Here is a 24,385-nt window from a genome sequence, read left to right on the forward strand (position 1 = left end):
GACCCTTTCTTCTTCTCTCTTCTCTCCTCTGGGGAGACCCTCAGTCTTTTCTTCTTCTCTCTTCCCTCCTCCACCTGGGGAGACCCTCTGTTGTTTCGGATGTTCTGTGATGATAGGTGTGCTGGTAGTCTGGCCATCATTGGGGGATAAGGATGGAGGGGAAGAGGGAAAGAGGCATAGCCGTGGTGGGTGTGGGATCCACAAATGAATACATATCATACAAAACGTAACATATCATACTTAATGGAGTGTCTCTGATTTACATACAGAATAATATGAAATGCTCTGAGACCAGGTTGCAACGAGGGGCAGGAATAGGGACGGATACCTTCTCATCTTCTTCTTTGCTGTTGAGTCGTCTGTGTATTCGCTGCCAGCGCTTTTGTACGGGGACGTCTTCATCTCTCTCTCGTCTTCACTTTTGGCCTTGATCTCACTGCTGTCACTTTGTTCGTCATTGTCGCCCCGGGGATGGAGTTGGAGTACTGGTGGGTGAAGTCGTCCTCTTTCCGTTTCCCGACATTTGACTACAGGTAGCATAATTATCGCCTGATGCAGAGCAAAGATTTTCCCCATAATCGGATGGTGCAGCTGTAAGGCCTAGACTACAGGCGGATTACTGGGGCAAAGGGGTAACCCTCTAAATATTTATTCATCAGTTATCACAAACACAACGTTCGCTTAAGAATTCTAGACATATGCTAAATAAATTCAAATAGAAAACATATTGACCAAAAGAAACCATCACAACGTGCCTCCGCAAATGTGTATGACTCTCTGATAAAATAAAGGTTAAATAAAAAAATCTAATAAAAGTATTTGGTTGTGTTAGCCACTCCGAGGCGATAGGGGGAGCTGTGATCAACACAGACCGACCTGATGGACGCGCACTTTTTGAATCAATAATAAAAAAAACAGTTTATTTCCTGTTATAGTAAACAGTTTGAAAACATTAGCGATGGAGGCTGATCCAAATAACAGAACATTGACTATTACAAGCACTACGGATGAAAACGTGTGTTTTTCTGATGTGGCGACTGTTGCTAAAAGATGGATGATTGATTTCAGTTTTGTTAGTTTGTGTCAATTCTTCAAGGAGGGTAAATTTGAAGAATTCAACCAAACGATTTCGACTCTGGAAAGTAAGTTTTTGCTGGTTAAGGTGCATTTAGTTTGATATGGGCTGATGTATTTACCTGTGATGAGGTCTGAATCATTCTGTTTCAGCGATCATTGATGGTTCCCCTCATTTAAACACCGAGCAGAAACAGAAAAGGCAGATATGTGGTTTCCTCGCGCGGATAATGCACGGCAAACATTTAGGTAAGTTTAAATAGATATATTTTACTGTCGTTTTGTATCTTATCGTTTGTTTCCAATGCATGTATCAGTATTTAGCTTCATTGTTTTCTTTTAAGTTTTAGATGGTTAAATATAACTATGTATCTCGTTGTGTTGTGATGGCTAGATAGTTAAATATAACTATATATCTCGTTGTGTTGTGATGGCTAGATAGTTAAATATAACTATATATCTCGTTGTGTTGTGATGGCTAGATAGTTAAATATAACTATATATCTCGTTGTGTTGTGATGGCTAGATAGTTAAATATAACTATATATCTCGTTGTGTTGTGATGGCTAGATAGTTAAATATAACTATATATCTCGTTGTGTTGTGATGGCTAGATAGTTAAATATAACTATATATCTCGTTGTGTTGTGATGGCTAGATAGTTAAATATAACTATATATCTCTGTTGTGTTGTGATGACTAGATAGTTAAATATAACTATATATCTCGTTGTGTTGTGATGACTAGATAGTTAAATATAACTATATATCTCTGTTGTGTTGTGATGGCTAGATAGTTAAATATAACTATATATCTCTGTTGTGTTGTGATGGCTAGATAGTTAAATATAACTATATATCTCGTTGTGTTGTGATGGCTAGATAGTTAAATATAACTATATATCTCGTTGTGTTGTGATGGCTAGATAGTTAAATATAACTATATATCTCGTTGTGTTGTGATGGCTAGATAGTTAAATATAACTATATATCTCGTTGTGTTGTGATGGCTAGATAGTTAAATATAACTATATATCTCGTTGTGTTGTGATGGCTAGATAGTTAAATATAACTATATATCTCGTTGTGTTGTGATGGCTAGATAGTTAAATATAACTATATATCTCGTTGTGTTGTGATGGCTAGATAGTTAAATATAACTATATATCTCGTTGTGTTGTGATGGCTAGATAGTTAAATATAACTATATATCTCGTTGTGTTGTGATGGCTAGATAGTTAAATATAACTATATATCTCGTTGTGTTGTGATGGCTAGATAGTTAAATATAACTATATATCTCGTTGTGTTGTGATGGCTAGATAGTTAAATATAACTATATATCTCGTTGTGTTGTGATGGCTAGATAGTTAAATATAACTATATATCTCGTTGTGTTGTGATGGCTAGATAGTTAAATATAACTATATATCTCGTTGTGTTGTGATGGCTAGATAGTTAAATATAACTATATATCTCGTTGTGTTGTGATGGCTAGATAGTTAAATATAACTATATATCTCGTTGTGTTGTGATGGCTAGATAGTTAAATATAACTATATATCTCGTTGTGTTGTGATGGCTAGATAGTTAAATATAACTATATATCTCGTTGTGTTGTGATGGCTAGATAGTTAAATATAACTATATATCTCGTTGTGTTGTGATGGCTAGATAGTTAAATATAACTATATATCTCGTTGTGTTGTGATGGCTAGGTAGTTAAATATAACTATATATCTCGTTGTGTTGTGATGGCTAGGTAGTTAAATATAACTATATATCTCGTTGTGTTGTGATGGCTAGATAGTTAAATATAACTATATATCTCGTTGTGTTTGTGTAGACGTGTCCTTCGACAGAGACGAGCGGTTATCCCCTCTGATGTCTGCTGTCCGTGTCTGGGCGTCTCAGAAAGAGACTGTGGCGAATCTCTCTCTGTTCCAGCACGTCACCAATCTACTCTATGTTCAGGTGATTTGAACTGTTGGTTTTCTGTGCTCTACATTCCTACTGTGTATACTGTCTTGTCTGCATGTAACAATTCATTATTATTATTATTATTGTCACTCACTAATCAGACCAGGAAGGAGCCTCATCAAGCGTCTCGGAGGAGGAGTGCTTTTTAGGGTCAGTTTTATCTTGTAAATTCCAATGAAAAAAAAAATGTTATATGCTAACTAGCATGAGGATGAGAAGGGCAGGTTTCCAGGAAAACGAGTATTTTTTAAATCTTCTCTGGAGCAGTGTGGATGAAGGTAACATTTGGAGTACAGTGGCATATCCCATCCCTGCATTAAGGTACGTTTTCTGTCCCGTATCTCGTACAAGTCCACGTTCTCTTAATGTAAGTATAATTTCCTTCCGGCCTCAATGCAGCTTAGTGTAAAAGAGCGTGATGGTATCGTCTGGCAACATGGACAGACAAAACCAAATCCTTCATCATCCTATTCTGAGAGGAATACAGCGTTTTTTTTTTTGTACATTTTTTGTTGTTGGTCATTTTAGCAGACGCTCTTATCCAGAGCAAAATTACAGTCGTGAATGCATACATTTCATTTCATGCATTTTTTTGGAGCAATTGTGTGTGTGCAATGCCAGGGTTCATTGCCCCCCCCCCCCCCCCCCCCGTGGGAATCGAACCCACAACCCTGGCATTGCACACACACTGAACACCATGCTCTACCAACTGAGCTACATACAAGCCGTGAAACCCGGCGCATGGATTTCTAGGTATCGCCTTGTATTCTGTGTTTTTTATAGCACTGATGATGAGCTGGCTTAACTCACTGGTCTTCTCTTCCAGAGTGTTGCTGTGTGTCTAGAGAAAGGGGACTGCGGCATGGCTTCATCAGCTCTCAAATGGCTCGAGGAGGAGTGTGAAATCCCACAGGTAAGCAATGCCTCCACAGCACTTATATGACTAGGACTTTTTAAAGGACCAGTCCAGTGTTTTTACAGATTTCCATGAAATAATGACTTACTATATTAGTTGTGTGTGTGTGTGTGTGTGTGTGTGTGTGTGTGTGTGTGTGTGTGTGTGTGTGTGTGTGTGTGTGTGTGTGTGTGTGTGTGTGTGTGTGTGTGTGTGTGTGTGTGTGTGTGTGTGTGTGTGTGTGTTCTTGCCATCTCCATTGATGTCCTTCCCTGTAGCTCAGTTGGTAGAGTAGTGTTTGCAACGCCAGGGTTGTGGGTTCGATTCCCACGGGGGGGGGCAGTACGGGGGAAAAAATTATGAAATGTAAGTTGCTCTGGATAAGAGCGTCTGTTAAATGACTCAAATGTTAATGTCATTGTCAAGCCATTTGGAATGACAATGAGTGACGGGTAGTTGGCATGATTGCACAAACAGAGTGGCACTCAGGCTATATTTCCCTCCCTTCGTTTTACAGAACTTGGGAATCAAGCTGTCGTTGATCGTGAGTAAGAGGGATACCTACCACCCGTTCCTGCTCAACTTCAGCTGGAACCGTCTGCTGGAGAATATACAGACCTTCCTGGATCGCTTCCTGGAGGAACACCCATCGGACTTCCTGCTCCAGGTAGGGAGCTGAACCCGTGACTATGATTGGGCAGTATCCAGATTTTCATACCGTTCTTCTCTCATCCCTGGATTTTTTGGGGATTTACTGGTTTAGTACACAAGGGGGCGCCAAAAGAAAAAAGCAAAAAAAATCCCATTGTGCTTTGATTATTAGAATGCTAACAACATGAGCACAAGTAATAGTGATTTTACATGGAGGCTGCTAGCTAAATATGCTAACGACGTAAACAAAAATAAATGAATTGCAAAGACACACTACCGGTCAAAAGGTTTAGAACACCTACTCATTCAAGGATTTTTCTTTATTTTTTACTATTTTCTACATTGTAGAATAAAAGTGAAGACATCAAAACTATGAGAGTATGCAAAGCTGTCATCAGCTATGACAGCTTTGCTATTTGAAGAATCGCAAATATAAAATATATTTTGATTTGTTTCACACTTTTTTTGGGGGGGGAGGGTTACTACATGATTCCATATGTGTTATTTCATAGTTTTGATGTCTTCACTATTATTCTACAATGTAGAAAATAGTAAAAAAATTAAGAAAAATACTTTGAATGAATAGGTGTTCTAAAACTTTTGGCCGGTAGTCTACACTATCCATGTCTCAATTGTCGCAATGCTTAAAAATCCTTATATAACCTGTCTCCTCCCCTCAATCTTCACTAAATTATTACCGTAAATTCCGGACTATAAGCCGCAACTTTTTTCCCAGGCTTTGAACCTCGCGGCTTAAACAACGACGCGGCTAATATATGAATTTTTCCCGCTTTCAATTCTTTTTTTTTTCCAAAAACACATTCTGTGACGTGCTCAGTTTTTTGGCGGCATGAAGCTTTCATTAGACCAATGAAATTGCCGAACGGGTTAAGATCAAACAACTTTTTTGTTTACTGTTTAGATTAAATCGAGCGCTCTCAAACTTCCCATCATTCTGATTACGGTAGTCATTTTGTCACCCTCATCATGGCAAAGACACGAAGAAATGCATATGATGCAGCTTTCAAGTTGAAGGCGATTGATCTGGCTGTTGGAAAAGGAAATAGAGCTGCTGCACGGGAGCTTGGTCTTAATGAGTCGATGATAAGACGTTGGAAACAGCAGCGTGAGGAATTGACTCAGTGCAAAAAGACAACTAAAGCTTACTGCTAATTTTTTATTTTTTGTTACAAGCCGTGTTTCGTTAAAGCCTGTGTAAAGTTCATTTGTTTCAATGTACCGGTAGGCACCTGCGGCTTATAGACATGTGCGGCTTATTTATGTTCAAAATAAAAAATTAAATTCAATGGGTGCGGCTTATATTCAGGTGCACTTAATAGTCCGGAAATTACGGTAAGTGGCTGTAACGGGGGGGGGGGGGGGGGGGGCGGCACTGGTGCATCAGGGAATGGGTTCCTGTCCTATGGGTCCTCCTGGCTCGTACAAGGCTGACTTACTTAGGGGTATAGGGTGCCTTTTGGGAAGTAACCCCTGTAATAGTGATTTTCCTTTTGTATTTCAGGCAGCCACTAAGGTGGTCAAGGCAGGCCAGGAGACAGGGGAGGATTCTGAGACGCAGGAGGCGTCTTATACTACCAGCCGATCTTCTGAACACTCCAAAGTGTAAGGACTGGTTCACCGTCTTTTATCTACAATAATGTCACTATTATAGAATTATTATTATTAATAATTATTATTGAAACATTGTTTTTAACCCTGCATGCATAATCAAATTATTAGATTTTTTACTTCTTATTATTTGGTTTTACTGAATTGAATGTAGTATTTTTGCATTGTCTTCATCGTAACTGTGCGTTCTGCATAATTCAGTCTTGTCGACTACGAGCATGAATCGAATGAAGATGTTCAACCGAAGCATTAATGGGAACAACCTCAAACTGTCCATATTTTCAGTTCAGAAATGATCTTTGAGGTGAAATTAATGTCTGCTGCTTTTCCTACCAGGAATCAGGAGACCAGTGTCCTTATGAGGTGAGTGTTGCAGTACGTTACTTAGAATGAATGACGGACCGTTGGGATAACCTTGTAAATAAATACTTATTTCAGATAATGGAGAGGAGGAAGGTTACCTTCTGAAACATGGAAACTGCAGTCCTGTGAATGCTGTGTATACAGTATATTCAGAATGTATTCAGACCCCTTCACTTTTTTCAAAAAACAATTACATTTCAGCCTTATTTCTAAAATTGATTTAGTTAGTTGTTTTCCTCGTCAATCTATACACAATACACCTTAATGACAAAGCTAAAACTGTTTTAAAAAGTTCAAAAACGTATGTAAATCAGTATTAAGACCGGTTGGAACCACCAAGACTCTTCCTAGAACTGGCCGCCCGGCCGAACTGATCAATCGGGGAAGAAGCGCCTTGGTCAGTGAGGTGACCAAGATCCCGATGGTCATTCTGACAAAGTTCTAGAGTTCCTCTGAGTGGGAGAACCTTCCAGAAGGACAACCATCTCTGCAGTACTTCACCAAATCAGGCCTTTATGGTAAAGTGGCAAGACCGAAGCCACTCCTCAGTAAAAGGCACATCACAGCCTACTTGGAGGCATCTAAAGATTGTCTGGTCTGATAAAACCAAGATTGAACTCTTTGGCCTGAATGCCAAGCATCACGTCTGGAGGAAACCTGACACCATCCCTACGGTGAAGCATGGTGGTGGCAGCATCATGCTGTGGGGATGTTTTTCAGCGGCAGGGACTGGGAGACTAGTCAGGATCGAGGGAAAGATGAACGGAGCAAAGTACAGAGAGATCCTTGATGAAAACCTGCTCCAGAGCGCTCAGGACCTCAGACTGGGGCGAAGGTTCACCTTCCAACAGGACAACAACCCTAAGCACACAGCCAAGACAACACAGGAGTGGCTTCGGGACAAGTCTCTGAATGTCCTTGAGTGGCCCACCCAGACCCCGGACCTTGAACCCGATCAAACATCTCTGGAGAGACCTAAAAATAGCTGTGCAGTGACGCTCCCCATCCAACCTCACAGAGCTTGAGAGGATCTGCAGAGAAGAATGGGAGAAACTCCCCAAATACAGGTGTGCCAAGCTTGTACTGAGTAAAGGGTCTGAATGCCTTTTAAAAAATATATATTTAATACATTTTAAACCTGTTTTTGATTTGTCATTATGGGGTATTTTGTGTAGATTGATTGAGGGGGGGGTAAAAAACAAATGTAATACATTTTTGAATAAGGCTGTTGCGTAACAAAATATGGAAAAGGTCGAGGGGTAGAAATGTAACTTTCTGACTTGGGCCCATAAGGGCGTTGGTCAAAAGTTGTACTCACTCATCCTCAAGTCAAACCATGTTAGTTTTTACCAGAGGATTATGGGGGATTATGACCTTGCTAGTAGGTCAATGTCTGCTTCCGGGGCGTCGTTTATAACTGTTGTCTGCGCACACACAATGATTTATTAACTTGCCGCCCACCATACTCCTGTTTCCTGTTTTATAAATCAAGACCTGTCAGAAAGCCGCACGCGCGAACGAGCATCACAACTCCGCCTGAAAACACCCATCAGTCACCTCTTTATGGGGACAATAACGCTCGTATTTGCTGTATACTTTGGAAGTATTGGAATTAGGCCAAGACCCTATCAAAAAGAAATAGCAATTTCAAACTCGTCTGTCTTTTGGAGGTGTTGTCGGGAAAGTTTTCTTTTGCGTTGACATTTTGTTGTATCTGATCGGTTTTCTGAACGACACAAACAAATGCAAATTGTCGTGGAGCTGTAAACGGATCGTTTTTACTTTCTCCCGAACCTAAATATGCTACACTGCCAACAAAATTCAGAAATATTGTCTACTTGAACACAATGAAAACTACACTAGGCCTCTTTTTTGTTAAATTCTACTGTATGTTATAATAAACCACGCACCCTGTCCTCTGCATGGAGAAAACACTTCAAATTGGCCCAATTAAAACCAGATGCTTATGCTAATTTGTTGTATGGCTACTTGGGGAATATGAACTCATCATGGCCAGAAAATATAAAATGTTTATGCTATATGTATTATGTTTTTATAAATGAAATATTGTCTATGCAAGACATTTCTACATTACAGTATTCAGACGTAGTCAACAAAACGTCAATGGAAAAGGTGAACCGCCTGTTTTTTACCGTTTTTTTTTATTTATTTTTGTATTTATTTTTTTAAACTGGGCTTTCGGATCGCATAGAGCATCATTAGGCTGCTTGAAATAGCTGATCTATTTCCTACTGTGAAGTGGGTCTGTTTTTAAATGAGAGATGGGACGAATGGTAAGCCTAGCCATCGTTCTTGGTCTATAGGCTATTTTCAACCAGTGTGAAACCATCAGTCAGAAAATTTAAATTTTATTCTGCGGTGGTCATGGAAACTAAATAAATCATAGATGTTTTTTCTAATTATTTTACAATGCAAAGATAGATTTATTTTTTCACTCTTCTCACTGACAGCAAATGATTGCATCTTGTTATATTTGGCTACAAGTTCTTTTTTGGGACTGCGTACGTGCAAGGGACTGTCTGCAGTTTATTGGAGGATAAGCACATTTCTCAAGTCAAGTTTTGCTTGAGCTGGTGAACTCGTGTTTTGGGGTATATTTTGCAACGTTTATAAACGAGCCCCCCCCCCCCCATGTAGCAGCGCGGTCAAACCTCACGTGGTCAAAAGGAGCTGGCTGTGTGGGCCCTGGTTAAAAGGAGCTGGCTGTGTGTGCCCTGGTTAAAAGGAGCTGGCTGTGTGGGCCCTGGTTAAAAGGAGCTGGCTGTGTGGGCCCTGGTTAAAAGGAGCTGGCTGTGGGCCCTGGTTAAAAGGAGCTGGCTGTGGGTCCTGGTTAAAAGGAGCTGGCTGTGTGGGCCCTGGTTAAAAGGAGCTGGCTGTGGGCCCTGGTTAAAAGGAGCTGGCTGTGTGGGCCCTGGTTAAAAGGAGCTGGCTGTGTGGGCCCTGGTTAAAAGGAGCTGGCTGTGTGGGCCCTGGTTAAAAGGAGCTGGCTGTGTGGGCCCTGGTTAAAAGGAGCTGGCTGTGTGGGCCCTGGTTAAAAGGAGCTGGCTGTGTGGGCCCTGGTTAAAAGGAGCTGGCTGTGTGGGCCCTGGTTAAAAGGAGCTGGCTGTGTGGGCCCTGGTTAAAAGGAGCTGGCTGTGGGCCCTGGTTAAAAGGAGCTGGCTGTGTGGGCCCTGGTTAAAAGGAGCTGGCTGTGTGGGCCCTGGTTAAAAGGAGCTGGCTGTGTGGGCCCTGGTTAAAAGGAGCTGGCTGTGTGGGCCCTGGTTAAAAGGAGCTGGCTGTGTGGGCCCTGGTTAAAAGGAGCTGGCTGTGTGGGCCCTGGTCAAAAGGAGCTGGCTGTGTGGGCCCTGGTCAAAAGGAGCTGGCTGTGTGGGCCCTGGTCAAAAGGAGCTGGCTGTGTGGGCCCTGGTCAAAAGGAGCTGGCTGTGTGGGCCCTGGTCAAAAGGAGCTGGCTGTGTGGGCCCTGGTTAAAAGGAGCTGGCTGTGTGGGCCCTGGTTAAAAGGAGCTGGCTGTGGGCCCTGGTTAAAAGGAGCTGGCTGTGTGGGCCCTGGTTAAAAGGAGCTGGCTGTGTGGGCCCTGGTTAAAAGGAGCTGGCTGTGTGGGCCCTGGTTAAAAGGAGCTGGCTGTGTGGGCCCTGGTTAAAAGGAGCTGGCTGTGTGGGCCCTGGTTAAAAGGAGCTGGCTGTGTGGGCCCTGGTTAAAAGGAGCTGGCTGTGTGGGCCCTGGTCAAAAGGAGCTGGCTGTGTGGGCCCTGGTCAAAAGGAGCTGGCTGTGTGGGCCCTGGTTAAAAGGAGCTGGCTGTGTGGGCCCTGGTTAAAAGGAGCTGGCTGTGTGGGCCCTGGTTAAAAGGAGCTGGCTGTGTGGGCCCTGGTTAAAAGGAGCTGGCTGTGTGGGCCCTGGTTAAAAGGAGCTGGCTGTGTGGGCCCTGGTTAAAAGGAGCTGGCTGTGTGGGCCCTGGTTAAAAGGAGCTGGCTGTGTGGGCCCTGGTTAAAAGGAGCTGGCTGCATAAGGAAATAGGGTGCCATTTAGGAAGCATCATTTGCATCATCGTCTAATGATATAGTGCATTTCTCCTCAGACCCAAGAAGAAGCTGCTATCAACAAGGAATATTCATCCCTGGAAACCAGAGTCTGGCAAGAAGCCTGCACTCACTTTTATGAGAAAAAGGGGTATGGTCCTTTATGTAACCTTTATTTAACCTTTATTTAACCTTTATTTAACCAGGCAAGTCAGTTAAGAACAAATTCTTATTTTCAATGACGGCCTAGGAACAGCGGGTTAACTGCCTTGTTCAGGGCAGAACCTTGTCAGCTCAGGGATTTAATCCATAAACCTTTCGGTTACTAGTCCAACGCTCTAACCACTAGTCTACCTGCCTCCCCCCTCTAACCACTAGGCTACCTGCCTCCCCCCTCTAACCACTAGGCTACCTGCCTCCCCCCTCTAACCACTAGGCTACCTGCCTCCCCCCCTCTAACCACTAGGCTACCTGCCTCCCCCCTCTAACCACTAGGCTACCTGCCTCCCCCCCTCTAACCACTAGGCTACCTGCCTCCCCCTCTAACCACTAGGCTACCTGCCTCCCCCTCTAACCACTAGGCTACCTGCCTCCCCCCTCTAACCACTAGGCTACCTGCCTCCCCCCTCTAACCACTAGGCTACCTGCCTCCCCCCTCTAACCACTAGGCTACCTGCCTCCCCCTCTAACCACTAGGCTACCTACCTCCCCCCTCTAACCACTAGGCTACCTGCCTCCCCCTCTAACCACTAGGCTACCTGCCTCCCCCTCTAACCACTAGTCTACCTGCCTCCCCCTCTAACCACTAGGCTACCTGCCTCCCCCTCTAACCACTAGGCTACCTGCCTCCCCCTCTAACCACTAGGCTACCTGCCTCCCCCCTCTAACCACTAGGCTACCTGCCTCCCCCCTCTAACCACTAGGCTACCTGCCTCCCCCCTCTAACCACTAGGCTACCTGCCTCCCCCCTCTAACCACTAGGCTACCTGCCTCCCCCCTCTAACCACTAGGCTACCTGCCTCCCCCCTCTAACCACCAGGCTACCTGCCCCCCCCCCCCTCTAACCACTAGGCTACCTGCCTCCCCCTCTAACCACTAGGCTACCTGCCTCCCCCTCTAACCACTAGGCTACCTGCCTCCCCCTCTAACCACTAGGCTACCTGCCTCCCCCTCTAACCACTAGGCTACCTGCCTCCCCCCTCTAACCACTAGGCTACCTGCCTCCCCCCTCTAACCACTAGGCTACCTGCCTCCCCCCTCTAACCACTAGGCTACCTGCCTCCCCCCTCTAACCACTAGGCTACCTGCCTCCCCCCTCTAACCACTAGGCTACCTGCCTCCCCCCTCTAACCACTAGGCTGCCTGCCTCCCCCCTCTAACCACTAGGCTGCCTGCCTCCCCCCTCTAACCACTAGGCTACCTGCCCCCCCCCCTCTAACCACTAGGCTACCTGCCTCCCCCCTCTAACCACTAGGCTACCTGCCTCCCCCCTCTAACCACTAGGCTACCTGCCTCCCCCTCTAACCACTAGGCTACCTGCCTCCCCCCTCTAACCACTAGGCTACCTGCCTCCCCCCTCTAACCACTAGGCTACCTGCCTCCCCCCTCTAACCACTAGGCTACCTGCCTCCCCCCTCTAACCACTAGGCTACCTGCCTCCCCCCTCTAACCACTAGGCTACCTGCCTCCCCCCTCTAACCACTAGGCTACCTGCCTCCCCCCTCTAACCACTAGGCTACCTGCCTCCCCCCTCTAACCACTAGGCTACCTGCCTCCCCCCTCTAACCACTAGGCTACCTGCCTCCCCCCTCTAACCACTAGGCTACCTGCCTCCCCCCTCTAACCACTAGGCTACCTGCCTCCCCCCTCTAACCACTAGGCTACCTGCCTCCCCCCTCTAACCACTAGGCTACCTGCCTCCCCCCTCTAACCACTAGGCTACCTGCCTCCCCCCTCTAACCACTAGGCTACCTGCCTCCCCCCTCTAACCACTAGGCTACCTGCCTCCCCCCTCTAACCACTAGGCTACCTGCCTCCCCCCTCTAACCACTAGGCTACCTGCCTCCCCCCTCTAACCACTAGGCTACCTGCCTCCCCCTCTAACCACTAGGCTACCTGCCTCCCCCCTCTAACCACTAGGCTACCTGCCTCCCCCCTCTAACCACTAGGCTACCTGCCTCCCCCCTCTAACCACTAGGCTACCTGCCTCCCCCCTCTAACCACTAGGCTACCTGCCTCCCCCCTCTAACCACTAGGCTACCTGCCTCCCCCCTCTAACCACTAGGCTACCTGCCTCCCCCCTCTAACCACTAGGCTACCTGCCTCCCCCCTCTAACCACTAGGCTGCCTGCCTCCCCCCTCTAACCACTAGGCTGCCTGCCTCCCCCCTCTAACCACTAGGCTGCCTGCCTCCCCCCTCTAACCACTAGGCTGCCTGCCTCCCCCCTCTAACCACTAGGCTGCCTGCCTCCCCCCTCTAACCACTAGGCTACCTGCCTCCCCCCTCTAACCACTAGGCTACCTGCCTCCCCCCTCTAACCACTAGGCTACCTGCCTCCCCCCTCTAACCACTAGGCTACCTGCCTCCCCCCTCTAACCACTAGGCTACCTGCCTCCCCCCTCTAACCACTAGGCTACCTGCCTCCCCCCTCTAACCACTAGGCTACCTGCCTCCCCCCTCTAACCACTAGGCTACCTGCCTCCCCCCTCTAACCACTAGGCTACCTGCCTCCCCCCTCTAACCACTAGGCTACCTGCCTCCCCCCTCTAACCACTAGGCTACCTGCCTCCCCCCTCTAACCACTAGGCTACCTGCCTCCCCCCTCTAACCACTAGGCTACCTGCCTCCCCCCTCTAACCACTAGGCTACCTGCCTCCCCCCTCTAACCACTAGGCTACCTGCCTCCCCCCTCTAACCACTAGGCTACCTGCCTCCCCCCTCTAACCACTAGGCTACCTGCCTCCCCCCTCTAACCACTAGGCTACCTGCCTCCCCCCTCTAACCACTAGGCTACCTGCCTCCCCCCTCTAACCACTAGGCTACCTGCCTCCCCCCTCTAACCACTAGGCTACCTGCCTCCCCCCTCTAACCACTAGGCTACCTGCCTCCCCCCTCTAACCACTGGGCTACCTGCCTCCCCCCTCTAACCACTGGGCTACCTGCCTCCCCCCTCTAACCACTAGGCTACCTGCCTCCCCCCTCTAACCACTAGGCTACCTGCCTCCCCCCTCTAACCACTAGGCTACCTGCCTCCCCCCTCTAACCACTAGGCTACCTGCCTCCCCCCTCTAACCACTAGGCTACCTGCCTCCCCCCTCTAACCACTAGGCTACCTGCCTCCCCCCTCTAACCACTAGGCTACCTGCCTCCCCCCTCTAACCACTAGGCTACCTGCCTCCCCCCTCTAACCACTAGGCTACCTGCCTCCCCCCTCTAACCACTAGGCTACCTGCCTCCCCCCTCTAACCACTAGGCTACCTGCCTCCCCCCTCTAACCACTAGGCTACCTGCCTCCCCCCCTCTAACCACTAGGCTACCTGCCTCCCCCCCTCTAACCACTAGGCTACCTGCCTCCCCCCTCTAACCACTAGGCTACCTGCCTCCCCCCTCTAACCACTAGGCTACCTGCCTCCCCCCTCTAACCACTAGGCTACCTGCCTCCCCCTCTAACCACTAGGCTACCTGCCTCCCCCCTCTAACCACTAGGCTACCTGCCTCCCCCCTCTAACCACTAGGCTACCTGCCTCCCCCTCTAACCACTAGGCTACCTGCCTCCCCCCTCTAACCACTAGGCTACCTGCCTCCCCCTCTAACCACTAGGCTACCTGCCTCCCCCCTCTAACCACTAGGCTACCTGCCTCCCCCCTCTAACCACTAGGCTACCTGCCTCCCCCCTCTAACCACTAGGCTACCTGCCTCCCCCCTCTAACCACTAGGCTACCTGCCTCCCCCCTCTAACCACTAGGCTACCTGCCTCCCCCTCTAACCACTAGGCTACCTGCCTCCCCCCTCTAACCACTAGGCTACCTGCCTCCCCCCCTCTAACCACTAGGCTACCTGCCTCCCCCCCTCTAACCACTAGGCTACCTGCCTCCCCCCCTCTAACCACTAGGCTACCTGCCTCCCCCCCTCTAACCACTAGGCTACCTGCCTCCCCCCCTCTAACCACTAGGCTACCTGCCTCCCCCCTCTAACCACTAGGCTACCTGCCTCCCCCCTCTAACCACTAGGCTACCTGCCTCCCCCCTCTAACCACTAGGCTACCTGCCTCCCCCTCTAACCACTAGGCTACCTGCCTCCCCCTCTAACCACTAGGCTACCTGCCTCCCCCCTCTAACCACTAGGCTACCTGCCTCCCCCCTCTAACCACTAGGCTACCTGCCTCCCCCCTCTAACCACTAGGCTACCTGCCTCCCCCCTCTAACCACTAGGCTACCTGCCTCCCCCCTCTAACCACTAGGCTACCTGCCTCCCCCCTCTAACCACTAGGCTACCTGCCTCCCCCCTCTAACCACTAGGCTACCTGCCTCCCCCCTCTAACCACTAGGCTACCTGCCTCCCCCCTCTAACCACTAGGCTACCTGCCTCCCCCTCTAACCACTAGGCTACCTGCCTCCCCCTCTAACCACTAGGCTACCTGCCTCCCCCTCTAACCACTAGGCTACCTGCCTCCCCCCTCTAACCACTAGGCTACCTGCCTCCCCCTCTAACCACTAGGCTACCTGCCTCCCCCTCTAACCACTAGGCTACCTGCCTCCCCCTCTAACCACTAGGCTACCTGCCTCCCCCCTCTAACCACTAGGCTACCTGCCTCCCCCCTCTAACCACTAGGCTACCTGCCTCCCCCCTCTAACCACTAGGCTACCTGCCTCCCCCCTCTAACCACTAGGCTACCTGCCTCCCCCCTCTAACCACTAGGCTACCTGCCTCCCCCCTCTAACCACTAGGCTACCTGCCTCCCCCCTCTAACCACTAGGCTACCTGCCTCCCCCTCTAACCACTAGGCTACCTGCCTCCCCCTCTAACCACTAGGCTACCTGCCTCCCCCTCTAACCACTAGGCTACCTGCCTCCCCCTCTAACCACTAGGCTACCTGCCTCCCCCCTCTAACCACTAGGCTACCTGCCTCCCCCCTCTAACCACTAGGCTACCTGCCTCCCCCCTCTAACCACTAGGCTACCTGCCTCCCCCTCTAACCACTAGGCTACCTGCCTCCCCCTCTAACCACTAGGCTACCTGCCTCCCCCCTCTAACCACTAGGCTACCTGCCTCCCCCCTCTAACCACTAGGCTACCTGCCTCCCCCCTCTAACCACTAGGCTACCTGCCTCCCCCCTCTAACCACTAGGCTACCTGCCTCCCCCCTCTAACCACTAGGCTACCTGCCTCCCCCCTCTAACCACTAGGCTACCTGCCTCCCCCCTCTAACCACTAGGCTACCTGCCTCCCCCCTCTAACCACTAGGCTACCTGCCTCCCCCTCTAACCACTAGGCTACCTGCCTCCCCCTCTAACCACTAGGCTACCTGCCTCCCCCTCTAACCACTAGGCTACCTGCCTCCCCCTCTAACCACTAGGCTACCTGCCTCCCCCCTCTAACCACTAGGCTACCTGCCTCCCCCTCTAACCACTAGGCTACCTGCCTCCCCCCTCTAACCACTAGGCTACCTGCCTCCCCCCTCTAACCACTAGGCTACCTGCCTCCCCCCTCTAACCACTAGGCTACCTGCCTCCCCCCTCTAACCACTAGGCTACCTGCCTCCCCCCTCTAACCACTAGGCTACCTGCCTCCCCCCTCTAACCACTAGGCTACCTGCCTCCCCCCTCTAACCACTAGGCTACCTGCCTCCCCCCTCTAACCACTAGGCTACCTGCCTCCCCCCTCTAACCACTAGGCTACCTGCCTCCCCCCTCTAACCACTAGGCTACCTGCCTCCCCCCTCTAACCACTAGGCTACCTGCCTCCCCCCTCTAACCACTAGGCTACCTGCCTCCCCCTCTAACCACTAGGCTACCTGCCTCCCCCCTCTAACCACTAGGCTACCTGCCTCCCCCCTCTAACCACTAGGCTACCTGCCTCCCCCCTCTAACCACTAGGCTACCTGCCTCCCCCCTCTAACCACTAGGCTACCTGCCTCCCCCCTCTAACCACTAGGCTACCTGCCTCCCCCCTCTAACCACTAGGCTACCTGCCTCCCCCCTCTAACCACTAGGCTACCTGCCTCCCCCCTCTAACCACTAGGCTACCTGCCTCCCCCCTCTAACCACTAGGCTACCTGCCTCCCCCCTCTAACCACTAGGCTACCTGCCTCCCCCCTCTAACCACTAGGCTACCTGCCTCCCCCCTCTAACCACTAGGCTACCTGCCTCCCCCTCTAACCACTAGGCTACCTGCCTCCCCCTCTAACCACTAGGCTACCTGCCTCCCCCTCTAACCACTAGGCTACCTGCCTCCCCCTCTAACCACTAGGCTACCTGCCACCCCCTCTAACCACTAGGCTACCTGCCTCCCCCTCTAACCACTAGGCTACCTGCCTCCCCCTCTAACCACTAGGCTACCTGCCTCCCCCCTCTAACCACTAGGCTACCTGCCTCCCCTCCTCTAACCACTAGGCTACCTGCCTCCCCCCCTCTAACCACTAGTCTACCTGCCTCCCCCCCTCTAACCACTAGGCTACCTGCCTCCCCCCCTCTAACCACTAGGCTACCTGCCTCCCCCCCTCTAACCACTAGGCTACCTGCCTCCCCCCTCTTACCACTAGGCTACCTGCCACCCCCTCTAACCACTAGGCTACCTGCCTCCCCCTCTAACCACTAGGCTACCTGCCTCCCCCTCTAACCACTAGGCTACCTGCCTCCCCCTCTACCCACTAGGCTACCTGCCTCCCCCCTCTAACCACTAGGCTACCTGCCTCCCCCTCTAACCACTAGACTACCTGCCTCCCCCCTCTAACCACTAGGCTACCTGCCTCCCCCCTCTAACCACTAGGCTACCTGCCTCCCCCCTCTAACCACTAGGCTACCTGCCTCCCCCCTCTAACCACTAGACTACCTGCCTCCCCCCTCTAACCACTAGGCTACCTGCCTCCCCCCTCTAACCACTAGGCTACCTGCCTCCCCCCTCTAACCACTAGACTACCTGCCTCCCCCCTCTAACCACTAGGCTACCTGCCTCTCCCCTCTAACCACTAGACTACCTGCCTCCCCCCTCTAACCACTAGGCTACCTGCCTCCCCCCTCTAACCACTAGGCTACCTGCCTCCCCCCTCTAACCACTAGACTACCTGCCTCCCCCCTCTAACCACTAGACTACCTGCCTCCCCCGTCTAACCACTAGACTACCTGCCTCCCCCTCTAACTGCTATTTTTTGGTCCTCTGAGGGGTTGGATGGACCCAAAAATAAAACCATTAAAAAGAGAAGTTGTCTGTCTCTCTGTCTCTCTCTCTCTCTGTCTCTGTCTGTCTGTCTCTCTGTCTGTCTCTCTGTCTCTGTCTGTCTCTCTCTCTCTCTGTGTGTTTGTTCCGTGCAGTGTCGACGAGGTTGACCTATCGAAGAGCCTTGCCCGAGACGACCCTGAACACCACCAGTCTTAGCAACACAACTCTGAACACCAATGCAACCAGGAAGACTCATGGGGTAGGTCAAGTCAACTAAGAGCACTGTTTCCCTGATGGGGGGGGGGGGGCACACTTTAGCCATTATCCAATTAAATGATCCCAAAAATATAGTTCTGATGGCATACAACAGCTGAATTAAGCTCATGATGCGTTTTAGAAGTTATATTCTTTAAATATCAATGACTATAGTTTTTTTTTTTTTTAAGTCCAAAATGGATGTACCAACCCCCAGATTTCCCCCCCCCTTTCCCCCCCCTTGTGTAGAGGTGGCCGTGGGATCTGGACATGGCACTGAAGGCTGGAGTGAAGCGTCACGGGGAAGGGAAATGGTCACGCATCCTCCAGGAACACGACTTCCAGGGTCGCACAGGGGTTCAACTCAAAGACCGCTGGAGGGTCCTCAAGAAGGCTCATAAAGTCAACTCCTCGTAAGGGTCCGTGTCCCAAATGGTATCTTATTCCCTACGAAGTGCACTACTTTTAACCAGAGCCCTATGGGACCTCCTGAATAAGGAAAAAGGGGTGCAGTTTGGGACGTGATCTTGGGACTAAGTTTAGTCTGTGGATTTCCGGGGGTTTATATACAGTACTCTACTGTTAGTAATATTGCCTCGTTTTAATAAATAGTGTTATAGTTCAAACGTCTACTGTTTTTTTTTTTCTTCTAAGCTCTGTTTTAAGCTAGTGTATTAGTACTGCTCACTGTAACGTTTTATATAAGGGATTGTAAATAGTTTCTACTTTTGGGTCCTTGTATTTCCAAAGTTGCTGTGTGTGTGCGTGTGTGTGAGAGAGAGTGAGTAAGTTTAACTAAGGCTGTGATTCAATCCGATGGAGGCAATTTCCCGTTGAGCGGGTTTACCATGACTCTCCATAAACGAACACGAGAACATTATTATTATTATTATTTTTTTTTTTAAAGCTGCATCGTCTACAACCTGCAACTGGATTGAATCCCGGCCTTTTCGTAACACAAGGCTTCAATGCCATTAACCTCTAACTGCCAGTAGCAGGCATGATATTACTACCGGTAGCCAGCAGAGGGCGCTATGTATCCTGCTGTGGAAAATAGCAGCTTAACTTGTATATGGACATTTTATCCTTCTACTTATCAATGGCTACTGAAACAAATATTAGAAACATCTGAACAAATTGTTCAACAGAAATGGAAAAATTGGTCAAACATTAATAAAAACATGTCTTTCGTTGTGTTTTATTTTATGGTGTATTTATTTCTGCGATATTAACAGGGACGATCTAAAAAGCAGAATTGTGTATTGTAAAGTAGTCCTCTCTCTCTCTCTCTCTCTCTCTCATTTTGGAATGTCATATCTTGTCTGTACATAGAAAGGAGATACTCAAATGTGTTCTTTAAAATATTCTGTTAAATAAAGATCACTTTGATTTGGTGTGTGATATTTTTTTTTTTGCTGTTTTAGTACAAATGTAGCTTGTTGAGGCTACGTCTGAACAGTTACCCTATTCCCTACAGAGTGCATAACTTTTTAACCAGAGCTCAAAGGGCCCTACTCTCACCCGGCCAGCCTACCTGAAACCTGTCTCGTTCACTAGAGCCGCTGTGAGAAGCCTGGCTTTCTGATGCTTTCTAGACTGGTTTGCAACAAAACCGACAATGGGGTAATACAGGCAGGGTTGGCTTACATTGTTGACATCGGGTAAACTATATTTCATCACCAAATGTTTATTGAAAACATAAATACATTTGCACACTGAGCACTTGTATCTGAAATATATCGTTACATTTCTTAGTTAGCTAGCTAATGTGTGCCATATTAGCATTGACAAAACACCTGGTACCACACAGTATCAAGAACAAGGTCGAATTAGATTTTACATGAAGTAAAGTGGGGCTTACTTCAGCTCTTTAAAGTATTTTGTGGTAATAGAAGTTTAAAAAGTTTTACTTTGCTATTTAAAGAAAAGCCGTTACATATAGTAAAAGTTAAATAATCGGTCTGATTACTTTAATATAGTATTATATCAACCTTTTTATTTTGGATTGTGGGGCAGTTAGATCACACATTTCATCAGACATAACTACACTGACTACTACACTTCAATACAGTCAGATAACTACACTTCAATACAGTCAGATAGCTACACTCTGATTACTACACTTCAATACACTGATTACTACACTTCAATACACTGACTACTACACTTCAATACAGTCAGATAACTACACTTCAATACACTGACTACTACACTTCAATACACTCTGACAACTACACTTCGATACACTCCTACTAGACTACCACAGTATAAGATAACTGTGATAATAGACTACAGAAGACATTGTTGAAGTTTTAAATAAATACACTTTTTTTTTCACAATGTATTTAGACGAAGTCCTCTCTCTGGGCTAGAGGGGGATCGGTGGGAAGAGGGCCCCGCTGGCTGGAAAGGGGGAGCCCCTTCCCTCTGAGCTACTCTGCCCCCAGGGTGGACAAGTTAACTGAGCATAGCGTACGTAGGGAACTATGAAATCCATTGAATGTTTTGTCTGATTCCGTTTTATTTATTTTTTTCCCCCCCCAAAAAAAACATATTTTCTTCTTTTAGTTTTTTCAGGTTTCAAGTTTTATTTTAATTGTTTTTAGGGTTTTCGCTCTCAAACGTATTTCTTATTTTTTCAACATTTGATGTTCTTTGTTATTATTGTTGTGTGTAGCTACCCAGGGTGCACCAGCAGGAGACCGTTGTTTTAGTTAGCAATGTTTCTGTAGCGCTCATGTGATTACAGAGTTTGCAATACAAATTACCATTGAATTGATGCAAATAATCATGATATCTTTCTGCCAGGTAGGCATAGGCTACTGTGTAGTTTACATTTAATTGAGAAGGTTTTTTTAGCCTGGAGACATCGTCGTTAGCATCATCGCTAACGACTACACAAAGTAGAGACACACTTTGTTTTATTATGCCTAAATAGATAGTTTTCTCCCTGCAGGTTTATAGTCCCAAAAAGTTGCAGATTAGGAGCAGCGTGGCAGACAATTTAGGTTTAGGCTTAGGTTAACTCTTAGGTTTAGGCTTAGGTTAACTCTTAGGTTTAGGCTTAGGATAACGCTTAGGTTTAGGCTTAGGATAACTCTTAGGTTTAGGCTTAGGTTAACTCTTAGGTTTAGGCTTAGGATAACTCTTAGGTTTAGGCTTAGGATAACTCTTAGGTTTAGGCTTAGGATAACTCTTAGGTATTTGGTATTTTACTAGGATCCCCATTAGCTGTTGCAAAAGCAGCAGCTACTCTTCCTGGGGTTCCACACAAAACATGAAACATAATACAGAATGACGTAATACAGAACATCAATAGACAAGAACAGCTCAAGGACAGAACTACCTACACTACAGTTCATAAGTTTGGGGTCGCTTAGAAATGTCTTTGTTTTTGAAAGAAAAGCTCATTTTTTGTCCATTAAAATATCATCAAATTGTTCAGAAATACAGTGTAGACATTGTTAATGTTGTAAATGACTATTGAAGCTGGAAACGGCATATTGTTTTATGGAATATCTACATAGGCGTACAGAGGCCCATTATCAGCAACTATCACTCCTGTGTTCCAATGGCACGTTATGTTAGCTAATCCAAGTTGATCATTTTAAAAGGCTAATTGATCATTAGAAAACCCTTTTGCAATTATGTTAGCACAGCTGAAAACTGTTGTTCTGATTAAAGAAGCAATAAAACTGGCCTTCTTTAGTCTAGTTGAGTATCTGGAGCATCAGCATTTGTGGGTTTGATTTTACAGGCTCAAAATGGCCAGAAACAAAGACCTTTCTTCTGAAACTCATCAGTCTATTCTTGTTCTGAGAAATGAAGGCTATTCCATGCGAGAAATTGCCAAGAAACTGAAGATCTAGTACAACGCTGTGTACTACTCCCTTCACAGAACAGCACGAACTGGCATGAGAGGATCTGCAGAGAACAATGGGAGAAATGTCCCAAATACATGTGTGCCAAGCTTGTAGCGTCATACCTAAGAAGACTCGAGGCTGTAATCGCTGCCAAAAGTGCTTCAACAAAGTACTGAGTAAAGGGACTGAATACTTATGTAAATGTGATATTTCAGTAAAAAAAAAAAATATACATTTGCTAAAATGTCTAAACCTGTTTTTGCTGTGTCATTATGGAGTATTGTGTGTAGATTTTGTTGTGACGTTGCTATCATTAATTCGATGACGGCTATTCATCGAATAATTACATACCACGTTCAATTAATTACTCAATTAAATTAATCGTGTAACAATTAATTAAGTAGTAATCTGGGGCGCCACGGGAAAAGTTTATTTAACGAGTTACCGTTTCCCGAATGAACAAAAAAATATCAGAATATCTCGATTTTTCACAATTGCTGACATTTTAATCCTAGTGAAAATTCCCTGTTTTAGGCCAGTTAGGATCACCACTTTATTTTAAGAATGTGAAATGTCAGAATAATAGTAGAGAGAATTATTTATTTCAGCTTTTATTTCTTTCATCACATTCTCAGTGGGTCAGACGTTTACATACACTCAATTAGTATTTGGTAGCATTGCCTTTAAATGATTTAACTTGGGTCAAACGTTTCTGGTATCCTTCCTTTTGGCCCATTCCTCCTGACAGAGCTGGTGTAACTGAGTCAGGTTTGTAGGCCTCCTTGCTCGCACATGCTTTTTCAGTTCTGTCCACGAATTTTCTATTGGATTGAGGTCAGGGCTTTTGTGATGGCCACTCCAATACCTTGACTTTGTTGTCTTTAAGCCATTTTGCCACAACTTTGGGAGTATGCTTGGGGTCATTGTCCATTTGTAAGAATGTTGAGGAAATGAATGTCACAATAGGGCCCTCAGAATGTTGAGGAAATGGATGTCACAATAGGGCCTTTAGAATGCTGAGGAAATGGATGTCACAATAGGGCCTTTAGAATGCTGAGGAAATGGATGTCACAATAGGGCCTTTAGAATGCTGAGGAAATGGATGTCACAATAGGGCCTTTAGAATGTTGAGGAAATGGATGTCACAATAGGGCCTTTAGAATGTTGAGGAAATGGATGTCACAATAGGGCCTTTAGAATGCTGAGGAAATGGATGTCACAATAGGGCCTTTAGAATGCTGAGGAAATTCAATGAGTTGGATGACAAAAAGAAAGACAAAAATCTTAATAGTTAAAAAAAATATATAAAATATATCAAAAAGTTGTATACAAGCAAATTAATCCAGACCGGTCTACACATTTTAAAGTTTGAATCACTTGTCTAGCTTAAGAGGAGTAGCGTTCCAAATGATAACTATAATGAGTAGGAAAAACACTACATGACCAAAAGTATGTGGACACCTGCTCGTCAAACGTTTCATTCCAAAATCATGGGCATTAATATGGAGTTGGTCCCCACTTTGCTGTTATAACAGCCTCCACTCTTCTGGGAAGGCTTTCCACTAGATGTTGGAACATTGCTGCGGGGACTTCCCCGCAGCTTCCATTCAGCCACAAGAGCGTTAGTGATGCCGGGCACTGATGTTGGGAGATTAGGCCTGGCTCGCAGTCGACATTCCAATTCATCCCAAAGGTGTTCGATGGGGTTGAGGTCAGGGCTCTGTGCAGGCCAGTCAAGTCCTTTCACAACGATCTCGACGAACCATTTCTGTATGAACCTCGCTTTGTGCACGGGGGCATTGTCATGCTGAAACAGGAAAGGGCCTTCCCCAAACTGTTGCCACAAAGTTGGAAGCACAGAATCGTCTAGAATGTCATTGTATGCTGTAGCGTTAAGGTTTCCCTTCACTGGAACTAAGGGGTCCGAACCATGAAAAACAGCCCCAGAACATTATTCCTTCTCCACCAAACTTTACAGTTGTCACTATTCATTCGGGCAGGTAGCGTTCTCCTGGCATCCGCCAAACCCAGATTCGTCCGTCGGACTGCCAGATGGTGAAGTGTGATTCATCACTCCAGAGAACGCGTTTCCTCTGTTCCAGAGTCCGATGGCGGCGAGCTTTACACCCCTCCAGGTGACGCTTGGCGTTGCTCATTGTGATCTTAGGTTTGTGTGCAGCTGCTCGGCCATGGAAACCCATTTCATGACTTTCCAGACAAACAGTTCTTGTGCTGACGTTGCTTCCAGAGGCAGTTTGGAAC

General features: G+C 47.2%; 1 protein-coding gene across 1 annotated transcript; it reads left to right on the forward strand.

Moving 5' to 3' along the window:
- The first annotated feature begins 910 nt into the window (after nt 1–910).
- On the forward strand, nt 911–19,654 carry terf1 (telomeric repeat binding factor (NIMA-interacting) 1). Its single transcript, XM_014159894.3, has 10 exons — nt 911–1,142; nt 1,228–1,323; nt 2,920–3,047; nt 3,880–3,966; nt 4,466–4,615; nt 6,122–6,222; nt 6,565–6,591; nt 10,688–10,779; nt 18,158–18,264; nt 18,510–19,654. Exons 1-10 carry the CDS (start codon nt 959–961, stop codon nt 18,675–18,677), a joined length of 1,140 nt encoding a protein of 379 aa, XP_014015369.1. The 5' UTR covers nt 911–958; the 3' UTR covers nt 18,678–19,654.
- The last annotated feature ends 4,731 nt before the right edge of the window (nt 19,655–24,385 follow it).

The sequence above is a fragment of the Salmo salar genome, chromosome 19 (assembly GCF_965601325.2).
Source record: "Salmo salar chromosome 19, fSalSal1, whole genome shotgun sequence".
Lineage (NCBI taxonomy): Eukaryota > Metazoa > Chordata > Actinopteri > Salmoniformes > Salmonidae > Salmo > Salmo salar.